The sequence below is a fragment of the Falco biarmicus genome, chromosome 6 (genome assembly GCF_023638135.1).
Source record: "Falco biarmicus isolate bFalBia1 chromosome 6, bFalBia1.pri, whole genome shotgun sequence".
Taxonomy (NCBI): Eukaryota; Metazoa; Chordata; class Aves; order Falconiformes; family Falconidae; genus Falco; species Falco biarmicus.
The window spans coordinates 31,242,325-31,263,340 of NC_079293.1; the positions used below are offsets into that span (position 1 = coordinate 31,242,325).

Here is a 21,016-nt window from a genome sequence, read left to right on the forward strand (position 1 = left end):
TCATACTCTGCATGTTAATGAGACTCATTATAGTTGAAATAACTCGACTCTGTGAGCTTTATATCCAGATGCATCACACTGTTATATTTCAGGCAGAAACAGCACAACAGTGATTATCTAAAGGCAAATTATTTTTCATCAGATGCACAAACCCAGACAAGAAAGACAGTATTACTTATGGTTCTTTACAAAAGCTCTACAATCATTGAGGATACTACGAATAAGCAACCGAGTGACAGGATAAATCCATTTTCTGCCAAATAAGACTGCAGACGCTTTGACAGGCTGCCTTCTTTTCATTTGTGGCACTTCAGTCTGCTGTAATATATACATAGATGCTGAAGAAAAGGTAGAGCCATAGATTATTTTCCATGCTAGACTTGTTTCTCTATTTCTGGTATGTGCATTCCGGTCACCTGGCCCACATAATTTTTCTGCATGCATAAGAGCAAGATAAATTCCCAAAGTTTTATCTATCTAAACTGGTCTTAGAAGTGATAAAGTGTCTAGCAGCCATCTAACAACAGAATACTCTTTCACACTTGTTGCATGCCTCTTTGGATCAGAAATACTTCAGAAGAGAGTTTTGTATGAATAGTTAAATGAGAACTATCTGTTCATTTATCATGAATGACACAAAATCATCTCTTCCCCTCCCACCCAAAGGAGGGGGTGGGGGGTGGGGAAGAAGAGGGGGAAGAAAATATCTCTACTGAAACTACTAGGCTACAAATACAGTGCCATTTCATTTGGAATATTCAGTACATCAAAGACCCAGCCCAGAAGAGGCAACAGGTGGCAGTCAGCAACACTAAATCCATTAGAGCTTCCTCAAATGAGAAGAAAAAAAAATCCCCGATGAATTCATTTCATCTGACTGCAGAAGAAAAAAGCCAAAATAAATACTTCTGTGCTGTTCTGAAGGAGAAAGAGCATCAAGGACAGAAAGACTCTTAAGAGCTCATTGATACTCTGTCAACAAGGGTGGGGGAGGGAGAAAAGAAAGAAAAATCTTGGGTTCCCTTCATCCTGGGAACACAAATACTGACAGGGATATAGATGTAAAAGCCCAGAACTTCATTCTCTGCTTGCCGTCTTGAGCATTTCACATCTCAGCTCTAGTCCAACAGCAATGGCAACCAAGTGTGCTCTTCAGTTAAGCTGTTCCAACAGAGAACAACAAGCCAGATGCACAGATTCCACTGCGCTAAGTATGGGTCAGAATGCTACTTCCTTGGTAGGAAAGAGGACACATTGCACTTACCCGACTACCAAATTTTGTGGACTTCCACATACCCTAAATCTTGTTAAAGAACAATGGCACCTTCACAGACTCATTCAACCTGAACAAATCATCTTCAATGTACAGTTGCCTTTCAGTGTACAGCTGGATTGTCATTTGAGCCCCCAGACCACATCCCCTGTCACTTCACCGCCCTAATAAATATCTTCAGTTTTGCTGTGGCAGGAAAAAGGTCGAAACTTAAAGGACAGTCTCACATGCCAAAGGAATTTTACAATCCCTATGACTACAAAAGCAGTAAATCTCTTACCAAATCTTAACAGAGGGTGCTACAAATGACAAGCTGAGCTAGAACTGACAACAAACAAAATCAAGGAAAAGCACCTTATTTCACTGAGAGGCTTTTCAGTGTGCTTAGCTTTCCCTCACCTGTGTCCATATCCTCACCGTGTCTGAGAACTGTTAAAAATACTTCTGTATGGATGCATTCAGTATTCCCAGAGATGACTACATTCTCCCAAATGCCAGACAAACTAAACAGTTTCAGCCTTAAACTTATGAAGAATAAGCCATGTCTCATCTGGGCTGTAAGACATGGAAGTGCAGAGGCTTCAGCTAACCAAACAGGCAGGACTTCAACGCAGGACTCCTCCCTTGCCCAAGACATGACTAGTACTGGAGAAACTCACTGACTACTTTCTCACAAGCATTACAACTACGATTTGGAAGCAAGACAATAAAGAATATATACAACTAGAAGATCATCATATTCAAGTTAATTAAGACTTTAAGCTCGCTGTTAACAAGATTGAGTTGGTCAGCATCAACTGCATTTCATGTCCCTTTGTATCACCCAGGTCTCACCTGGATCTCAACAGAGTTATTCAGGGATGTGTACATATAAACTGTGCGGAAGCTAGTTATTCTGCATCTTCTGTTCTCCTAGGGTGTCTCTCCATAATTTTAAAATATAAGGTGACGCAGTTTGCTGGGGCTGCATGAACAGGCTGGTTATTTGGTTTGTGTCATGCCATGAAAAAGACAATTGCTGAGGTTTGGGACTGTGAATCCCAGCAAAAGATGGAGATAAAGCCTTGTTTCTTGTACAGCATGTGGGATTGCTCATAATAGCATGTGGGATTGCTCATAATAGCGTGGCATTAATAATAGCAAGAAACAGCAACAATGGCAACAGTGAAACAGTTGAACAAAACAATCCCCTTCCTCACATTAGAAACCTATTTCTCTCCAAGAACTTTGCAGGTCAGGGGTTTTTAAGGGTATCATTGTTGCTTTTAAGTGCTGTAGGGAACAAAGCACTCATGCTTGCTTTTTAATTTGGAGATATGGTATGACACAAAGGGAGATGGAAGAGGAAGAGTAAAAACTCTATGAAGCATTCTTTATGAGAACAACGAAGGACGATGTATAGCCTATATTTTAATGACAGATAAACATGTTTTTGAAAAAATTGCAAATAAAAACCAACCAACCAATGCAGCCCCAAAAATACCCCAAAAAGTTATTCCAAAGATGGAAACTGTACTTCTTCCTGTAGGACTAGCTGTGTTCTAACTGCCATTGCTAGCCCTCTACTGCCCAAATACCTGCATTAGGTACGCACCATTTCCAACAAACATTCCTTTTGACTCTGTTTAAGAGCAAAGAATTATGTGCAATTCTAAATCTGTCAAAAATTAACAAGTGCACACACATGTAATGGAACATTATTATTAAGCCAAAATTTTTAACTAAAAAACACCCTCCAGTGAGTAGGATGAGTTCTGTAGCTTGCTTTGTTCAGATTGCCCAGGCTTCCCAAACTCAGAAAAATAGAACTGTCTTATCTGAATATGAAGTTATAGGTAAACAGGAGCATAAATGATCCAAGAACTCATTTCCTGTTACCACCCAATTTTCTGCAAAATCCAGACATTCAAAGCAAACAAAGTACAAAAAAAAAAAAAAAATAAATCAACCAACCAACAATATCCAAACCAATTAACAAAACCCCAACAAAACAAAACAAAAACACAAAACAAAGCCTAAAAGAAAGCTTTTTTACCTTGATTAAGGCAATGTACTTACCTCAATATACATACAATTTTTTTAATAGCACATTGGACAATATCTTTGGGAGAAAGACCTACATCTCCAACAGCCACTTGTAACAACTGTTGTATCATGTCCAGGGGCTGACCATCTATACACATAGCTACTGCTTGGTCATGGATTTTTTCTTTCTTTGACCTTGACAAATCATATAAATAACCATACTTCTGTAGTGTATCCTGTGAACAGATAATTTTTAAACACAAATCAGCGTACTCTTTATTTACAGGGCTGTATCATTCAGTCTTTCTTTCTACCAAGGCTGAACATACGCTATGAAAAAGTCAAGACTGATGGAAGTTAATTTTCAAAAACCAAGTCAACAAAAACAAAGATACAAATCATTAATAAAATACGATAGACTATTTATGTCCGTCACTGCTAGTCATGGGAACACTCCAAACAAGCATTTGATCAGTAAACATTACCTGTTCGCTGTTTTTCAAGTAAGCAATAAAACTATGAGTGAGGGTTTCCAGATGAGCAAGAGATTGTTGCAAGTGATCAAGAGTTTCTTCATAAGCAACTGATGGATTTTCAGCATCTTCCATGTTGTTCTCAGCAGTTTTTTTTCTTGATTTCTCATAAAGATGTTTGACTGCCTTAATAGCCTTCTTAGTCACTTCTATCCTGGCTTCAACTGGCAGCTGAAAGAGATTACTCAAATATTTAATCATTCATCATCTGTAAACTACTATTTGTATTACAGCACGACCTAGAGGTTAGGTGGTTCCACTACTCTACAGCACGGCATACAACTAAATAAAGTATTTTATGAGAAACAACTTTATTTCTTATTAGTCATTTATTTAAAAAATATCAGTATTCCATTACATTCTTCTGTTGTCCTTTTTATTGATGTTGAATCTGGCTCATTTTAAGCCATTTGAAACTTCTTTTCCCTAATAATGTTTAGGATTTTTGTAGACAGCCTTACAATCTTTGGTTTTTAATTCTGCATTGAGAGATATCTGAGGATCATTTTACAAGATTAACTGAAAATATCAAATGGCGAAAATTAACTTCATTTTATCAGGTTTAGGTCACTGTTTAAAACATATCCCTAAGATCACAATTGTAAGCAAAAACCCAATAGATGGTACACAAGTTTTAAATCAACCTATTTATATTACATGCTATACAAAACAGCAAGTTACTATTTTGAAAGACCCATACAACTTGATGTATCTAGCCACTAAACTTAAACAAGGAAGATTAGGGTTTAACATTGTATTTCTCAAAGAGTTTGAATTTTTACATGGAGTCATCATACATTCACTGAATGCCATTTTCCCCTACCCTTCCATCTAGCATGAAAGTGTTATTCCAGTGCGTCAGAATGGAATTTAGGACTTCAGAACAGAGCCTGGGCAATGATCACAGACTCCCAAGCTTCCAGAAACCAAGAGTATGTTGGAAAAAGATATAGATGGAAATACTCTTTATATAGACAGTACTTGCAGCAAACTGTTATGCTTTTAAGTCAGGAAAGACACAGCTTCAGCTTAAGTCCAAGTCTAAAACGCTATTTTAAAAAACAATGTATAATTTACTAGTTTATAACTTCCAAGTACATTTTGAAGGATGCTTGCAATATACTTTCTAATGGGTGAGGGTCTCCTCTGCCTAAACCCACAGCATTAGGTACTTTTACCATCAGGTGTTTAGTTACTGGAATACTGGACAAAGACATGCAATTTCAATCCTCAACTTGAAACACACAACAAATAGTAAACAAAGCTTAAACCTGTATGACCACTGAATAGGAAAGAGGCTGAATTACTAAAGAAAGAGGAAAATTAAACCGTTATAGCATTGTTCATAAAAAAATCAAATTGATGTTTATATCGTGAATTAAACAATCTACTTGTAAAGCCGCAGAAAACGGCAGAAAAAGGATTAGTTAGCGGAAAGTTTTATAGCTTATAGACTTTCCCACTCCCTCCTCCCTAAAAACACACAGTGAAAGAAGTATGGTTTACTCCTGTTTTTATGTACTGCTGCTGTAAACCACAATAATGGTCTACTGGACATTTTTAATGATGAAAGCAAAATGGGTGGACATTATTGTAAGAGCTCAGAAAACTTGCCAGTGTAGCAAGGTAAATACAAAGGGTACTTTACCATTGGGTTGCAAACGCAACTCAGTTCCATTCCCACCAAAAGTAATTAAGTACGATTTTGTTACTTTGAACAAGGTCTCAATATCAGGTTTTACACTAAGCAAAGGGGATATTCCTCACATCACATTAAAATTTAATGACCACAGATGGATCTATATATCCATTTTGTAAACATGATAAAAGATGAAAACTGCTACATATTTCGTTTTTCTCCTTCTACTGCACATTGTAATGTTCAAAATGCAATTAAGAGAGATGCAAAAGGCAAACAATTTAAGTATTCCATCTAACTGTTGTATCCTAGAGAACAGTGTGAATATACTGCCAGTTTAGAAGTCATGTGCTTATGGCATCATACAGAATAAAGCATTAATAAACAAAAAACAGGCTTTTTCCAAGACACTTTTAACTTTGCATTCATATTTGCACAGTGCCAAAATGCAGCACTACAAACATGCTATTTCTCTGGTTATTGTATTCTAAAACATGAATGGTTATCCTGCATACTTCTAGTCAGTTTTAGTAATGAGATCTGGTAGCATACCCAGTGATTTAAAAAAAAAAAAAATGTAGCTTAGGGGCTAGTTCAATCTTTGCTTGCATGTGAAGAGAAGATTTATTTTTAAAAAGCTTTTAGAGTTTAAAAAGCTTTTTAAATCTATAGGCTGTAATGTGTAATGAAAAATCCTAAAAACCAGTTTTCTTTCATTTTCAAATCAATGAACATCACATACTATTTCAGCTCAACAGATTTCACTCCTCAGGGTAAAAACTCATCTCAAACCCATTTCCTTCTGAATATGTATTTCTTAATAAAGTACTGTACAAGTAACATTCACTTGCACATGAAGATATTGACCCTGCCACTCTTATTGCTAGTGATCAGCATGCAACTTTGAATACTCTCCTTTTTAATGCCGCAGGAACCTGGATCCCAGCAACACTGAAACACTGAATCGTTGAGGTTGGAAGGGACTTCTGGAGAGCATTTGGCCCAACCCCCCTGCTCAAACAGGGCCACCTACAGCCAGCTGCCTAGTACCATATCCAGGTGGCTTCTGAGTGTCTCCAACATGGGAGACTCTACGACCTCTCTGCACAACCTGTGCCTGTGATCGGTTCCTCTCATAATGAAAAATTATTCCTGATGTTCAGATCAAACACTTTGGTTCAGTTCCTATCTCTGCCACTAAAACCCAGTTCTACATATTGCACCAACCAAATGTCACCTATCCACAAGCCAATCAGATACAATAGAACGGAAAGCAAATTATGTTAATTCAGAAGCAGGTTACACAGTTACGAAGTAACAAAATCTGGTTCTCAATTCCTACAGGGGGTGAGAAAAAGAAGAGCAAAACCAAGAAAACTTGTGGATCAAGATAAAAATAGTTTAATACACGGAGAGGGTGGCAGAGAGAATGAACAAACTAAATCTAAGCGATGCAAAGGCAATCAATCACTCACCACCTCTCACAATGAGACCAATGCCTAGCCAATATACAAGCAGTAACCATCTTAGAAGACATTGTCCAACTCCGTTCATTACTGCTGAGCGTGACATTATGTAACACAGAACACAGCTTTGGCCAGCCCAGGTCAGCTGTTCTGCTTATGTCCCCTCCCCACTTTTTGCCTACCTGCAGCCTACTCAGGGCTGGGGTGTTGAGAAAAAGATAAAGCCTTGACACTGTGCAAGCAGTGCTCATCAGTAGCCAAAACACTGGTGTGTTATCAATGCTTTCAGCCACAAATCCAAAGCACAGCCCCATTACAGGCTGCTATGAAGAAAGCTAACTCCATCCCTGCCAGACCCAGCACAGTTCATCTGGAGAATCACTGTGAAAGCTCTAACACCTGTAAGGAATCAGTTAAAGACATTATTCATGAAGTCTCCTGTTTCGCAGTCTTGAAGTAGATTTAATTAAAATAACTATATTAATGGCAAGGCACAATAAAGTATCTTAAAATGTATTGATATTAGAAAAAGAGGTACTGTCAATACCCCTGAAGAAAACAAGGACAGACAAGACAAACTGACTGAACTGGAGCACAGAGATAAAAAGTGACAGAAAGAAGCCAAGTAAATCTAAAGGTAATGTCTGAATGCAGTCATACTATGCAAGAACACTATTAACGCATTTCTTGTACATCTTCAGGCAATGTCATGTCCTGTCTTTTTCCTTAGCATTTTACACAGAGTTAAGCAGTCAGCCAGACAAAACATACTGAATATTACTTTGAGCTTTTTTTTTTTTCCAAATTGAGCTTTCTATACAATTATTTAAAATAGCATTCAAAGTCATTAACATAGAAAAAAAAATGTAGGTTAATATCCAGTTGTAAGAGGTTCCCATTCCACAGCCACTTAGTGTGTGGTCAAAACACAGACATTGTATTCCTGCTTAAGCATGAAGAAAGTGGTCAAAAAAGCATTGCTGACTCAGAGAAAATAAGAGTCAACCTTTAAATTATAAACACTGAGTTGCAAGCAGAGTTCCTCCTTTGCATCAGAACTTGAAGTTATAAAGGATGGAATAGTAAACTTACAATGTCATTAGCTATAGTTTGAATGAATAGGGCGGAGTCTACAGAAGACTGCAAGGAAGAACCTGTGTAAGGAAAAATTCCACTTCTCTCTATAGATGACACCACTGATTTTTATTTACTTTTGCTGCCTAAAGCTGTAGCCTTTTCTTCTCAACCAACATATTGTGCCCATCCCCATTTGTAGTGGGTGTTCAATAATAAAAACACAGTGATTGAAAAAAATAATTGTATTCAGTTGTGGTTTTGTTTTTTGGTTTTGTTGTGTTGGGCTGCTTTTTTTCAGAGAACTGTTAGTCAACAAACATCAGGACAATGACCTACGAGCTCTGAAGCAGATGGTTCTTTGAAGACATAGCTATCTAGAACAATAAACAGAATGCTGGCAACAAAGGAATAGAAAAGAAAAAAAAAACAAATTACCTATAATGCTTTACTCAGATCACACAAAGGGGAATAAACAGGAAATAACCAAGATAAAGAAGCTGGTATGATCATTACTATAATTAAGAATCTATGAAGTCAGCACTAGTTAAAAGCAAACAGAGCTGCTGAAAGGAAAGAAGACAGACTCAGAATACAAGCAGTAGTTACACTGAATATTTGGAATATATCCCTTTTAGGGAGAAATCTGCTCCATACATGCAAATAGTTTAAGCTTACCACTATGGAGGTAGACTGAATTATTACTTAGTCAGAAAAACTGAAACAGTTATTGAGAATTAAAAGCATTTCTGAGTAGAGGTGCCACAGTCAGGAACTCTCTTCACTGGTTGCAGCAGTGAGCTGCTGTGGTCAAAAGATCAATATTTCAGTCCTTCAATGTGTGAAGAGGGTACTGATGAAGAGCAAAGGACTTCACCTGTTTCATTCACTGCAAATACAACAAGAATACTGCATCAATCTCTACCTTCTTTAACTAGAGACGGATGCTGATATACTGGATCCAAGGAAGAGTTGTCATAATAATGGAAGAACTAGGGAAAAAAGAAAAGGGAACAACCCGCACCTCACAAAAACCAAACACACACACAACAAGAGGGGGAAATTAAAAAAAAAAAAAAAAAGGCAGAAAAATTTCCACGGTCAGTGCATTCAGTTTATCAAAGTCAAGTGGCCTCTGCTGAATATCTGACCGTGAAAGCAAACTTTGATGACTACCTCTTTAGTATAGCAGACAAAAGATCTATAGGTGGAATTTCAAAACTGGATAAATACAGGTTAGCATCTCTGCTCACACAGTTCCCACCACCCACTTTCACCACTTCTCTCAGCACTTAAGGCTGGGAAACTGAATCTCATCTTCCAGGTAGTAACTCATTTCTACTGATTGCAAGAAACATGGGAGAAAAGAATCTTTGAGCTCTTAGAGCTAAGAGCACCTAAAACCTCGTCACACCCTAAGCTACAAGTCAGCATAACAATATTAGTTGCCCTTTCACAAGTGCAAACTCCTCATCCATTTCTCCAATTCAGACATTCTTGCAAGAGGGTCCAAGTGTAAGCCCAGTATGTTCCTGTCTTTCTCAGTAAGAACAAGAAGTTGCAGGAGTCAGCACTTAGCACCTGTGTTTTCATTCCCTTTTGCACAATTACACATTCTGCTCCCAGGTTCTCTGCCATATCAAGGGACTCACACAAGTAGAAGCAGCGTCTTATTACTTTGCTGGCCTATCACCTACCTCTACTTACTACTGTTGATATATTCAAAGAGTGGGCGATATTCTGATGTCTGCTTCCTAAACTGCCACATGGTACCAGCAGCAATGGTACCCTTGAAGTTCAACTCATCTAGCCTACACTGCTACACAGCCTACCTCCCATTACCCCTTATCACTCAAGACTTGTACTGATTGTTTCTGACAAGGAGGAGCTTTTAGATGCAGGTGCTGTTCCACAAGGGTAACGATGGAGTGCTATCTCATCACCTCCCTAGACTACACTCTCTCTTTCTCTCCTTTCCCCCTTCCCCTTTTGAAATTTTGAGGAGGTAGGAGAGGCTGGGTGGTGTGTGTGCAGCAGTTTCTTTTTGTGTGTGTGTGGTTTTGTTTTGAGGTTTTTTGCTGCAAAGGGGGAAGGAGCTAATTCATCTTTCACCACTACTAAAAATCCTACTTAACACTACTTCACCTTAAGCTCCCTGTCAAGGTCCACTGAAGAACTCTGGAAATTTTCTGTGTACAAGAAAACTCTGCTGTCTCAAAGACAGCACAGATTATTTCATGATGTTGACCATGGGCTTTCTGCAGTCTTTTACATATATTAACTATCAGAACTTCCATGAAATACAGGAATGTGCACCTGTTATGGGAATGGGAAAGGGAAACTGATATAATAAAGTGCTTGGCCACAGAACTAGGCTGGGAAAAAACTGCTGAATTAGAGATTAAGAACAATCACATCACCAGTGCAGCCTCAAAACAGGATAAAACTAAGTAAAAGGTACAAGCCAAAAGGCAGCTTTTACATATGAAGAATTTTTCAGATCAAAGTTAGAGGAAAGAGATGTCTGAAAAACAAGTTTTCAGGTTCTATAACAATTTTTCATTGTACGCTTCCACTTGAAAATTGGATGGGATCCTGAGACAAAACTTGTTGCAAGCTAGTTAAACAGCTGTTTCTTTCCCAAACTCAGTGCAAGGGACACACTAAATCAACTGACCAACTGTTTCAAATACTTCTTGAGCATCTTTCATGCCCAAAAAGCTAACAGATTCCTGCTACAAAGTTCTGCTTGGGCACCAGCCACTATAATCCTGCCATCAATGTTTCCTTCCTGCTACTCCTACTCATCTTAAGAGACAAGAGAAACTGTATTAGAATCCTGAACAGAAATAAACAAAGGAAAAATAAACAATGTTTTTCAAAACAGAACCCAGTGGAGGCTATCCACCCTCTCCCTGCACCATTCATCTGGAACCTTGAAGTACTAAAGATACATTAACAGCAAGAGTTTCAAGTACTCACTAGCAGCAATCACAAGCAAACACAGTATTTTCTTCTCATTAGACAAAAGTGATCCCTTGGCTATCTCAGTCCATGGTCAGGTCTGGCAAGTGGTATATCAGGGTAAGTGTCAAGTCTTTCCTGATAAGCATGAAACACTTAGTCCTAACATATGATAAAAAATATAAAAACACCTAAACAAGACAGTAGTTCCGCTGAACAGGCTTTAGAGAGAGACAGCTGATGGAACTAGTGATAAAAGGTGTCTAGCATGACAGACAGATCAAAGCATAAATTTTGTGCTGACAAAGCTTTTCGTTTTCCCAGGATTTCAATAAATTGTACATTTTTTTCAACCAAATTTTGATATATACAGGTTAGACGGGTTCTAATAAATTTATACAAATGTAACGAGAACACTAAAACAATATCCAAAGAGGGAATAAATTGAAATTCACTTTATTAAACATGGTGAATAAAGATCTCTAGAAAATGAGCACAATCTCGAATAGAGAAGATAAAGACACAAAAACCCCCACAAAACATCCTCTTTACCATCTTTTCATTTCAGATGAAGTTAGTAAATACATCTCAGGATCTTTCAATACGGAAATATCTAAGAAATCTTATCTCTTTTTTTTGTGCTTGGCAGTACAGATACATAAGAACTCATGGGTAAAACTTTATGTTAGAAATATCCTTATAAGTAGGTTTCACTGGGCAAAAAACCTGCAGGCAGATCTGGTAATATAAGTTACAGACACATAAGCACATTCTTACAATAATGGGCCTTCAGCCAGATGGAGATTATGACAGAGTTTATAATTTCTATTATTATAATGCCTAGAAATCATATGCACTGGCCCAGAATGCTTCTCTGTGGAGCATCCTATTCAGAATGCAGAAACCTGGTACTAAACACAGGCATGTGGCACCGTGAATTTTAGGGTGAGCACAAATGAAGTAAGTAAATATAACCACCCTGATATCTGTTGGACAGGCAACACAGTAGGGCATAGGTAATCCAGAAGATTCTTGGAATGTGCTGATGATAGCTTCCTTTTCCAAGTGATAGAGGAGCCAACAAGGAGAGGTGCTATGCTGGACCTTGTTCTCGTCGACATGGAAAGGCTGGGGGGAAATGTGAAGCTCAAGGGCAGCCTTGGTTGCAGTGACCATGGTAGAGTTCAAGATCCTTAGGGCAGCAAGGAGGGCACGCAGCAGGCTCACTACCCTGTCCTTCAGGAGAGCAGGCTTTGGCCTCTTCAGGGATCTGCTTGGTAGAGTACCACGGGATAGAGCCATGGAGGGAAGAGGGGCCCAGGAAAGCTGGTTGGTATTCAAGGCTCACCTGCTCCAAGCTCAGGTGTGTGCATCCTAACAAAGAGAAGGTTGGGTGAAAATACCAAGAGGCCTGCATGGATGAAGAAGGAACTCCTGCACAAACTGAAACACAAAAAGGAAGCCTATAGAGAGTGGAAACAAAGACAGGTAGCCTGGGAGGAATACAGAGACATTATCTGAGCAGCCAGGGGCCACGTTAGGAAAGCTAAAGCCCTGATAGAATTAAATCTGGCCAGGGATGTCAAGGGCAACAAGAAAAGCTTCTATAGGTACCTCAGTGATAAAAGGAAGACTAGGGAAACTGTGGGCCCTCTCTGGAAGGAAACAGGAGACCTGGATAAGGCTGAGGTACACAATGACATTTTTGCCTTGGTCCTCACTGGTGAGTGCTCCAGCCACACTGCCCAAGTTGCAGAAGGCTTGATAACCAAGTGGAGAGTGATGATGGGTAGCATTCCTCACGGGTCAGTACTGGGACTGGTGCTGTTTGACATCTTTGTCAGCAACATGGACAGTGGGATCAAGGGCACCCTCAGCAAGTCTGTGGTGCAGTCCATACACTGGAGCGAAGGGATACCATCCAGAGGGACACTGACAGGATTGAGGTGGGCCCATGGAAACCCCATGAAGTCCAACGAGGCCAAGTGCAAGGTGTGGCACATGGGTTGGGGCAATTCCAAGCACAAATAGAGTCTGGGTGGAGAATGGCTTGCGAGCAGCCCTAAGGAGAAGGACTTGGGGGTGCTGGTGGACAAGAAGCTCAATATGACCCAGCAAAGTGCACCTGCAGCCCAGAAAGCCAGCCACATCCCGGGCCATATCAAAAGAAGCATGACCAGCAGGTCAAGGGAAGTGATTCTTCCCCTCATCTCCACTCCCATGAGACCCCACCTGGAGTACCACATTCAGCTCTGGGGTCCCCAACATGAGAAGGACATGGGCCTGTTGGAGCGAGTCCAGAGGAGGGCCAGAGAAGATGATCAGAGGGCTGGAGCACCTCTTCTATGAAGACAGGCTGAGAGAGTTGGGGTTTTTCAGTCTGGAGAAGAAAAGGCTCCAGGGAGACCTTATAGCGGCCTTTCAATACTTAAAGGGGGCCTGCAAGAAAACTGGAAAGGGACTTCTTACAAGGGCAGGTATTGATAGGACAAGGGGGAATTTAAACTTTTAAACTGAAAGAAGGTAGATTTAGTTTAGATATTGGGAAGAAATTCTTTACCATGAGGGTGGTGAGGCACTGGAACAAGTTGCCCAGAGAAGCTGTGGATGCCCCATCCCCGGCAGTGTTCAAGGCCAGGCTGGATGGGGCTCTGAGCGACCTGGTCCAGTGGAAGGCGTCCTTGCCCACAGAAGGCGGTTGGAACAAGGTGTAAGGTCCCTTCCAAACCAAACCATTCTGTGATTCTTTCAAATACACAGGAAGAATTCCTTACTCTCTGCTGAACCAGAATACAGGGACTTTGTGGTTACATCAAGAACTCTCTTATCCACAGAGCTAACTCCTCTAACTGAACAAAAATGTGGTTTTATACTGGCAATCATAAAAAGAAGAGGTAGGCAGATAACGGTAGATTTATGAATTTATTTTTTAAAACTGTAAAATGAAAAATCTCCTGAGACTTTCTTCTTTATACTACATTGAACTGTACCTCAGCTGAGGCCTGCAATTCTTCAAATACGCCTGCTTACCTTTGTGACAGCTTTTGAAGAAAATGTGACTTCATCAATAAGAGTGACAATATCATCTGGATCAAGTCTATCGAAGTACTTTGAACACATATCATATGCATGTAGCCACTCATCCATGGTTTCTGGTGTTTTTTTAATGAGATTGTGATCGCCATTCCAAAAAAGTTTTTGTAACCAGACAGCATAAATAGAGCTTGGTGACAGCATGCTGCCATCTTTTTTAGGAATTTTGGGAGCCAGTTTGGAAATAGACAAGACATTTTGACTTGTAAGGACAGACTCCAGTGTTTCCAGTGGGTTTTCATTTTCATCTGTTAGTTTTTTGTAATTAAGACCTATTGACAGGACAAGAAAGAGGCAAAGTACAAGTTATTCATCATTAAATCTACTCAAACTCTACATTTATCTGTAAAACAATCAGTACTAAACCAATAGCTGCAGAACTAGAAAGACTACTCCATTTCCTTTTACAATCACACATACTGACAGACTGGGAAGGAAGACAGATCTGTATACACTGCATACATATAGCACTGGGATTTTATGATGTCCTGATGGTGTGTGAAAACTCTCAATCCCTGGAACACATTTTAACTGCATATCAACACAAACTAAAAGAGCAGATTCTCAAAGAAATAAGAATACATATATAGTATATAGAATCACAGTACTATTTATTTTTTTTTTAATATAAAGCCTGGAAAGCCTTATGCACCTAATGACATAAGTCTTCATTAATTAAAAAAAGATGTATTCTGATCACGTAACAATTGGTACTTATTATCTATCTTAACAAAAATGCAAGGCACTGACCACAAGTAAATTAAGTAAGGGATCTAAGTGTCCTCTCTCTAGTTGCCATTTACATTAGTATCTCTATAACAGAAGAATCTGTTACTACTTTGGTTTCTACAGGAACAAACCTCTTGCAAGTTATCCTAGCAACAATACTATTTTATTCTCTATATCTATAATTCCTAAGAGAACTGACTTCTGCTGCCATCTTTTCTTTCATATATTTAGGGCTTGCAACCTCTACAAACACTTTAATGTTGCTCCTTGATGACTACCTGTAAACTATCTTGAACACTGAGAAGTTTAATTAAGGGTATAATAGAATCGATTTAACTATTTAATAGATTTAAAAGTGACTAATTTGTGTCTGGTATATAGTTCAAGGACTTTTTTTTTTTTAAGCAACATTTAAAAATAGGTTTCAAGGCAAACAGTAACTTCTTGACAATTTTGTCTTTGACAAGTATCATATTACTTGAGTGTTTAAACGTATCAATAAGAACTGAAGGTAACCCTTCTTCTCACAAAAACGTTATTGCCTTTTTTTTCTGCAATACATGAATTTAGGCATAATCTCTCCAAATTCTGCAGTAACGCTAGTGTCTGATACAGATGAGATTCCAGTATTGAACAATTAATTCATCCACAGAGCAAATAATCCCATATAGTGCGTATTTTACGTTCTGAAACTGGATTTGGAGTTATTCAACTGATATTCAAGATACTGCTAATACGTGACTAACAAACAAACTGAAATTAGTATTCACAATTTCAGAGTGCTTTCTAGCTGCTCACTTTTATAGGCACAGTCTGATAATGTAGGAAGACAAATAATGTAGATCTCCAAAAGCAGATGTTAATATCAAGGATAACATGCAAAGTAAAATTACCCTCTTTAAAGCAAACAAATGCTTACAGTTCCTAATACATTATGCAAATCAGACTTTTGAAAGGTAAACTGTTAAGTTCTTGTGAAATCCATGTTAAAATTGCAGTGTTAAAAATTACGCTCTATGCGGTCTGTATTTTTTTTCTTTAAAAATTCATTGTGAACCACTACCAATAATATTGATCTGCACCAACAGAAATCTGGTTTCACATATTTTTTGCTTGTTGTGACTGAGTAAATTAAATTTCCAGTAATACAAAGAGAAGGAATTTACTCCTATAAAGGTATGACTAACCTACTAAATTACTTGTATTCATCTGATATGTTCACTTTATTTATTTATTTTTTTTTTAAATCTGGAAGGTATAAATTAAATAAACATAATCATGTCAACACTCACATAATGGAACAATAAATATAGCTACAAGGAAAAGAAACAGGAATTCTCCTACCTGGTGCAACTGCTTTGAATTTTTTCAGGAGTCGGATATGAGTTTCAGGTTTAACAGCATGCTTCACCACTTCTGCGCAACCACAATTTTCAAGGAGTGTAAAATAATAAAGCAACCGCTGGTGATCTCTGCCTTCAATACTTGGGTAAACATATTTAACCATGTGTTCACATAAGGCTTCAGGACTGTTTCTCAAAGTTTCAAATAGACCAAGACTTTGTGCTCTTTCTTCTATTTCCAGTGTTGATAACCTGTGTTTAGAAATAATTTTGGCCTTAAAGGCTTGGATGTGCCATGAAAGACTCTTCAGCTGCGCACTTGGGAGATAGGACAATACTTTCCTTTGTTTAAGGTTCAACTTTGTAAGACATTTTGAAAGAGTAAGTATTCATTCATAACTACTTAGACAGCTGTCCACAAACAAAATCTAAGGAGTTCTTGTATTTCCTGATATTGATATCTGTTAACTTGGACATACAAATTAAGGGTCGTGAACACTGAAGTAGAATTCAAAGCAGCATTTAGCTTAGAGAAGTGTAGCTATATGTAAAAGTAGACATATGCCCACAGTATTTGTACAGGAAGCCTTTTTTTTTTTTTTAAAAAAAAAAGTTACACAACATCCAACCCACACACTCACCCACCCCCCAAAACCCCCTAAAAACAACACCCACCAAAAAAACCCCAAAAAACCCAAAACCCAACAATCTGCAGCTGAATGATGACAGAAAATCCAACTGCTCAGTTAGTTCTCCCAAACTATTACATTCTGTTTTCTGTAGTTGATAAGCAACGCTGTATGCCTTGATAGATACATTATCACTGAAAATTGGCTCTTGCCCACTAGTTAATCTATGTGACACTATTACGCATGCTTAGCATATATCATTTGACAGTTTTATCAAGTTGCTTCTCAAACTGTTATCCATGAAAGCTTATGAAAATATCAGCAAGTCTTGAGTTGACCTCAGCCAAGCTCACTGCTTCAGGAAATTTTTTTCCTGACCCTTTTGAAAAGAATACATTAGCTCTTTCACAGCATGAATTCAGACACCTCCAGCTGACTACATAAAAGATAGCTGAATGCAATCACTCCTTTTTTTCCCCAGCTGCAAGAAAAATATGTGCATATCAAAAAAGTCTCATCTTAAAGTTTACACCTTTCTCAACCGAAAGTTTTACCTAAAATGTGAGGAAAGAAGGAACCTACAAATGACCATCACCTCGACACTCCCCAGAGTCCAATAATATGCCACATTAGGTAGTACATTTCATTTGGAAATCTGATGTCTTCTAATCCCATTTGATTTTCTTCTACTTTAAAACTGATTAAATTAGAATTTTTACATCAATTTTTCCTGAGTATAAATGCCACATATAAGTTAGTGTTTCTCTGATACCTTTTTCATTCCTAAAGATTATTTTCCTACAGCAAATACTACAAACACAACTTTCTATCAGTTTAAAAATTACTCATTGATTTCTGAGAGAGACTAAGTTATTTCTGAGTTATTTTTACATCTAGAACCTACTCAGTTAGGTTGTCAACCTTAGAAGCATTATTTTCATTCTCTAAATTCTTGTTATTTTTTTAAGTGTTCTACCATATTAATGGCAATAAATACGATATTAATGGAGATAAAGTATCATTCACTCCTAGTATCAGACAGAACAGACACTTGGGCCTGATGTATTTCAAGAGTGTGATCTGAATATATTCTTCTGTCCACACCCAAAGTTCAAGCTAAAGGCTAGATGGACATTAAATTACACCAACAGGATCTACAGAGGTTTCCCATTTGTTTTTGGGGCAGAAGTGATGATAGATAGAAGCCTTCATTATGCTGTTCAGAAAGATTCTAGAATAACAGATTGTGTGACAGGCATATAAAATTTTCTGTTGCTTAAATCATAAAATGCCTTTTATAGATTTTGGGGAATTAAATGTGCTAAGATTCTTCAAAAGAACCAATTAAATTCCCATAGAATTAAAAAAATTCTAAACATAACAAAAACATGTGATGTGTGTTTGTCATCAAGCAATCTAATAAATAGTTAATACAAACTATGTAAGTGCTTCTTTTGAGCTTCTCCCTATTCAAAGTGGCATACAGAAAGACTGCATATTTTGTTAAACAGATTAAGTCTTATAATAAACTTCTTTCTAGTTTAGAATGAATGAATAACAAGGAATGCATTATTAATGCCACAATCCCAAGATTAAAACATACTGTAATGGCCATATGCTGTCAATCAACTTTAAAATGAAATTATGATAAAACAAAAACATGTTCAGCAGCATATTATGCTATTATACATCAATTTTTAAGATTTTTTTTTTAATTTCATAAGGGAAAAGGTTGCCACTTTGTACTTCAGCGATTTCAGAATTCTATGAATACTAACTCATGGAGGATAAGAACAAAGAAGATGACAGAAAACTGTTACAAAATACCTTAGGTAACATTTCAGACCCAGACAAGTCAGCTGGCTCTTTCACATTTATGCCAGTGTTGTCATGTTTATATCCTGACTATGTATTTTGTTTAAATAATTTAGCAGCATCAAAATTTAGAGGGTATGACTTCTCTGTTTTCTGGAGGAAGCAAAGAAAATCTCAGAATGCTACTTCATCTTCCCAGACCTTGCACCAACATCTATCAGGCTTTAGGTTTTATGCCTTATGTTTTATAAAATGTTCTAATGCTTTTTAATTAATAGTTAATGTTAAGAGAGGTACAACTACTGCTGCCAGCTAAAGCTACTTTCACAATTCAAAATCTGAAACAAACTAGGCTAATTTGATCATGGCTGTTGGAACAGTAGATAAAAGCTGCTGTATTACACAGGGGGCTCTACATCACTGTCATCTGAATGCACTATTCAAGCAAGTAGCTTAGTCTTCCACTGAATGGGTTTATTCATCTTTCAGTGGGCAAAAAGTACTTGTCTGACTGACAAGATGTCAAAGGTAAAAAAAAAAAAAAAAAAAAAAAAAAAGAACGAACAGTAAGACAAGATCCTGGAACCAACTCTGGAATAGAAACAAAAAACATCCCTCCCCATCATGCCCCCAACATGCCAGGTCTGGTCTGCCATAATCTTGTAGGCTAGAACAGTTCCAAAGAAATACCGTAAAAAAATTGCTTCTACAAAAAAACTGAAACTGAGAATAGATGAATGATGGGAATGGTAAGCTCCAACACATTTATTTCCCTTTGCTATTATGCAGAAGGGATGTCAATAAATAGGAACACTTTTTTTGTATTATTGCCCAAAAATGAATAATTATATAGAAACTATCAAGCTTCAGGACATATTCCAAGGGACTGTAAAAATAACTACAACATAAGTTACTATCAGAAGAGAGCACTAAGCATTCAAAGCCATGGAAACCTAAACACTGAAACAGAAGTCACAAGTACAGTAAGACATCTGGACTTTCATCCTTGCTTTTAACACCTATTTTCATGGCTGGTCACAAAAGCATCACATGTAAAAGACAAAAATTCCCAACTGTCACAACACAAGAAATATGAAAACATAAACCAAATTCTACCCTCAATATACTTCAATTCTTTCACAGGTTAGCACATATTTCTGTGTAAGAGAATTGCATGTGTATTTGCAGGGGAGACAACTTACCCACTGTCAGTGAATAAAAATTCCAGATGGGTCATATAAACTTCCCAAAGTGGAACATTGTATCGCTGAGCCAAAGAAATAGCAATCTTGTAGACATTTTCTTCAAGTGTTCTTACAGAGGAGAGATGTGAAAGAAAAGAAGAAAAAGTTACACTAAGACCCTACACACGACATGAAAATAAATATTTACATTAGAAAAGTAATGGCTTCTTTTTAATATTTTTTTTTCATAAACCAAGAAACTGGAATCACTGTTAAATAAAAATACACAAACTGTGCCTTCTTGCATTTTTTTTACACTCATTAGTACATTGGGGGGATTAAAAGAAAAGAAGAAAAAACAAAACTGGAAACTACAGAGATCCTCCAAAGACAGGTACATACTCTACATAACACTTTGGATCTCTATAACAGTGTCTTGCCTGACCTTTGTGCTAAACCTAAAGCCTCAGTTTTCAATTACAAAGCAACACTAGTTGTTATGTATCACAGTTACCATTTGATTTAGTTGCAACACCTACAGTGTTTTAGCACAACTGGTATGTAGATTCTCAAAGCTCTCCCTAAGATCACAGAAACACTCAGTATTTGCAGACTAAAAGAAGGTGTGAAGATGTCCAGCTCTACTCTGTACATGTCTGATTTTCTGTCATTGTATAACCATTTAACAAAGCAATAGATGGAGAATCTGTTAAGTGATCAAATCCTGAAATGAACTTCATATTAATTTTTATTATAAGTTAGTATAGCTCAAACAGACATGTGGGTTTTGGTTTTAGGCTGATATAGGAGCAATGCTGCTAAGGCTGATGCTGGGGTTTGGAGGTTTTGTTTTTATTTTTCTTCTTCCGGATAATTCCAAGAACAATACTATCTGGAATTAGATCCTAAAATACCTGACATAGGCAATTTTAAAAAAAAAATATTTAATGTGAATACTGCTGGTTTAGATTCTTTAATTAAAAAGCCATGCGTAACTAAGGTAAAAAGCCTTTACACAACACAAACTACTACAAAATACTGTTGCAACAGTCTGTAAATTAGTTTACAAGATTATATTAATACAAGACCCATGTTAACTCCATAAACTTGAACAACCTTACCATATTTTGTTTAACAACTTTCTTAGATTCTTTACATTGTTTTCAACAATCCAGGGGCGAGAGACTTTGTACTAATGTTTTAGTAAATTTTTCTACACAATCATCATGATCCGTGTATAATAATAAAG

The 21,016-nt window shown here is 37.5% G+C and overlaps 1 protein-coding gene across 1 annotated transcript in view; it reads right to left on the reverse strand.

Moving 5' to 3' along the window:
- The window catches only part of NBAS (NBAS subunit of NRZ tethering complex), a 183,653-nt gene that overhangs the window by 47,590 nt on the left and 115,047 nt on the right, over nt 1–21,016 (reverse strand). Inside the window, exons 42-46 of the mRNA XM_056342886.1 lie at nt 19,786–19,896; nt 16,141–16,391; nt 14,005–14,339; nt 3,784–4,002; nt 3,332–3,534 (exon numbers count right to left, since the gene is read on the reverse strand). Of these exons, the coding sequence (XP_056198861.1) occupies nt 3,332–3,534; nt 3,784–4,002; nt 14,005–14,339; nt 16,141–16,391; nt 19,786–19,896 (1,119 nt within the window). The remainder of the gene's footprint in view (nt 1–3,331; nt 3,535–3,783; nt 4,003–14,004; nt 14,340–16,140; nt 16,392–19,785; nt 19,897–21,016) is intronic.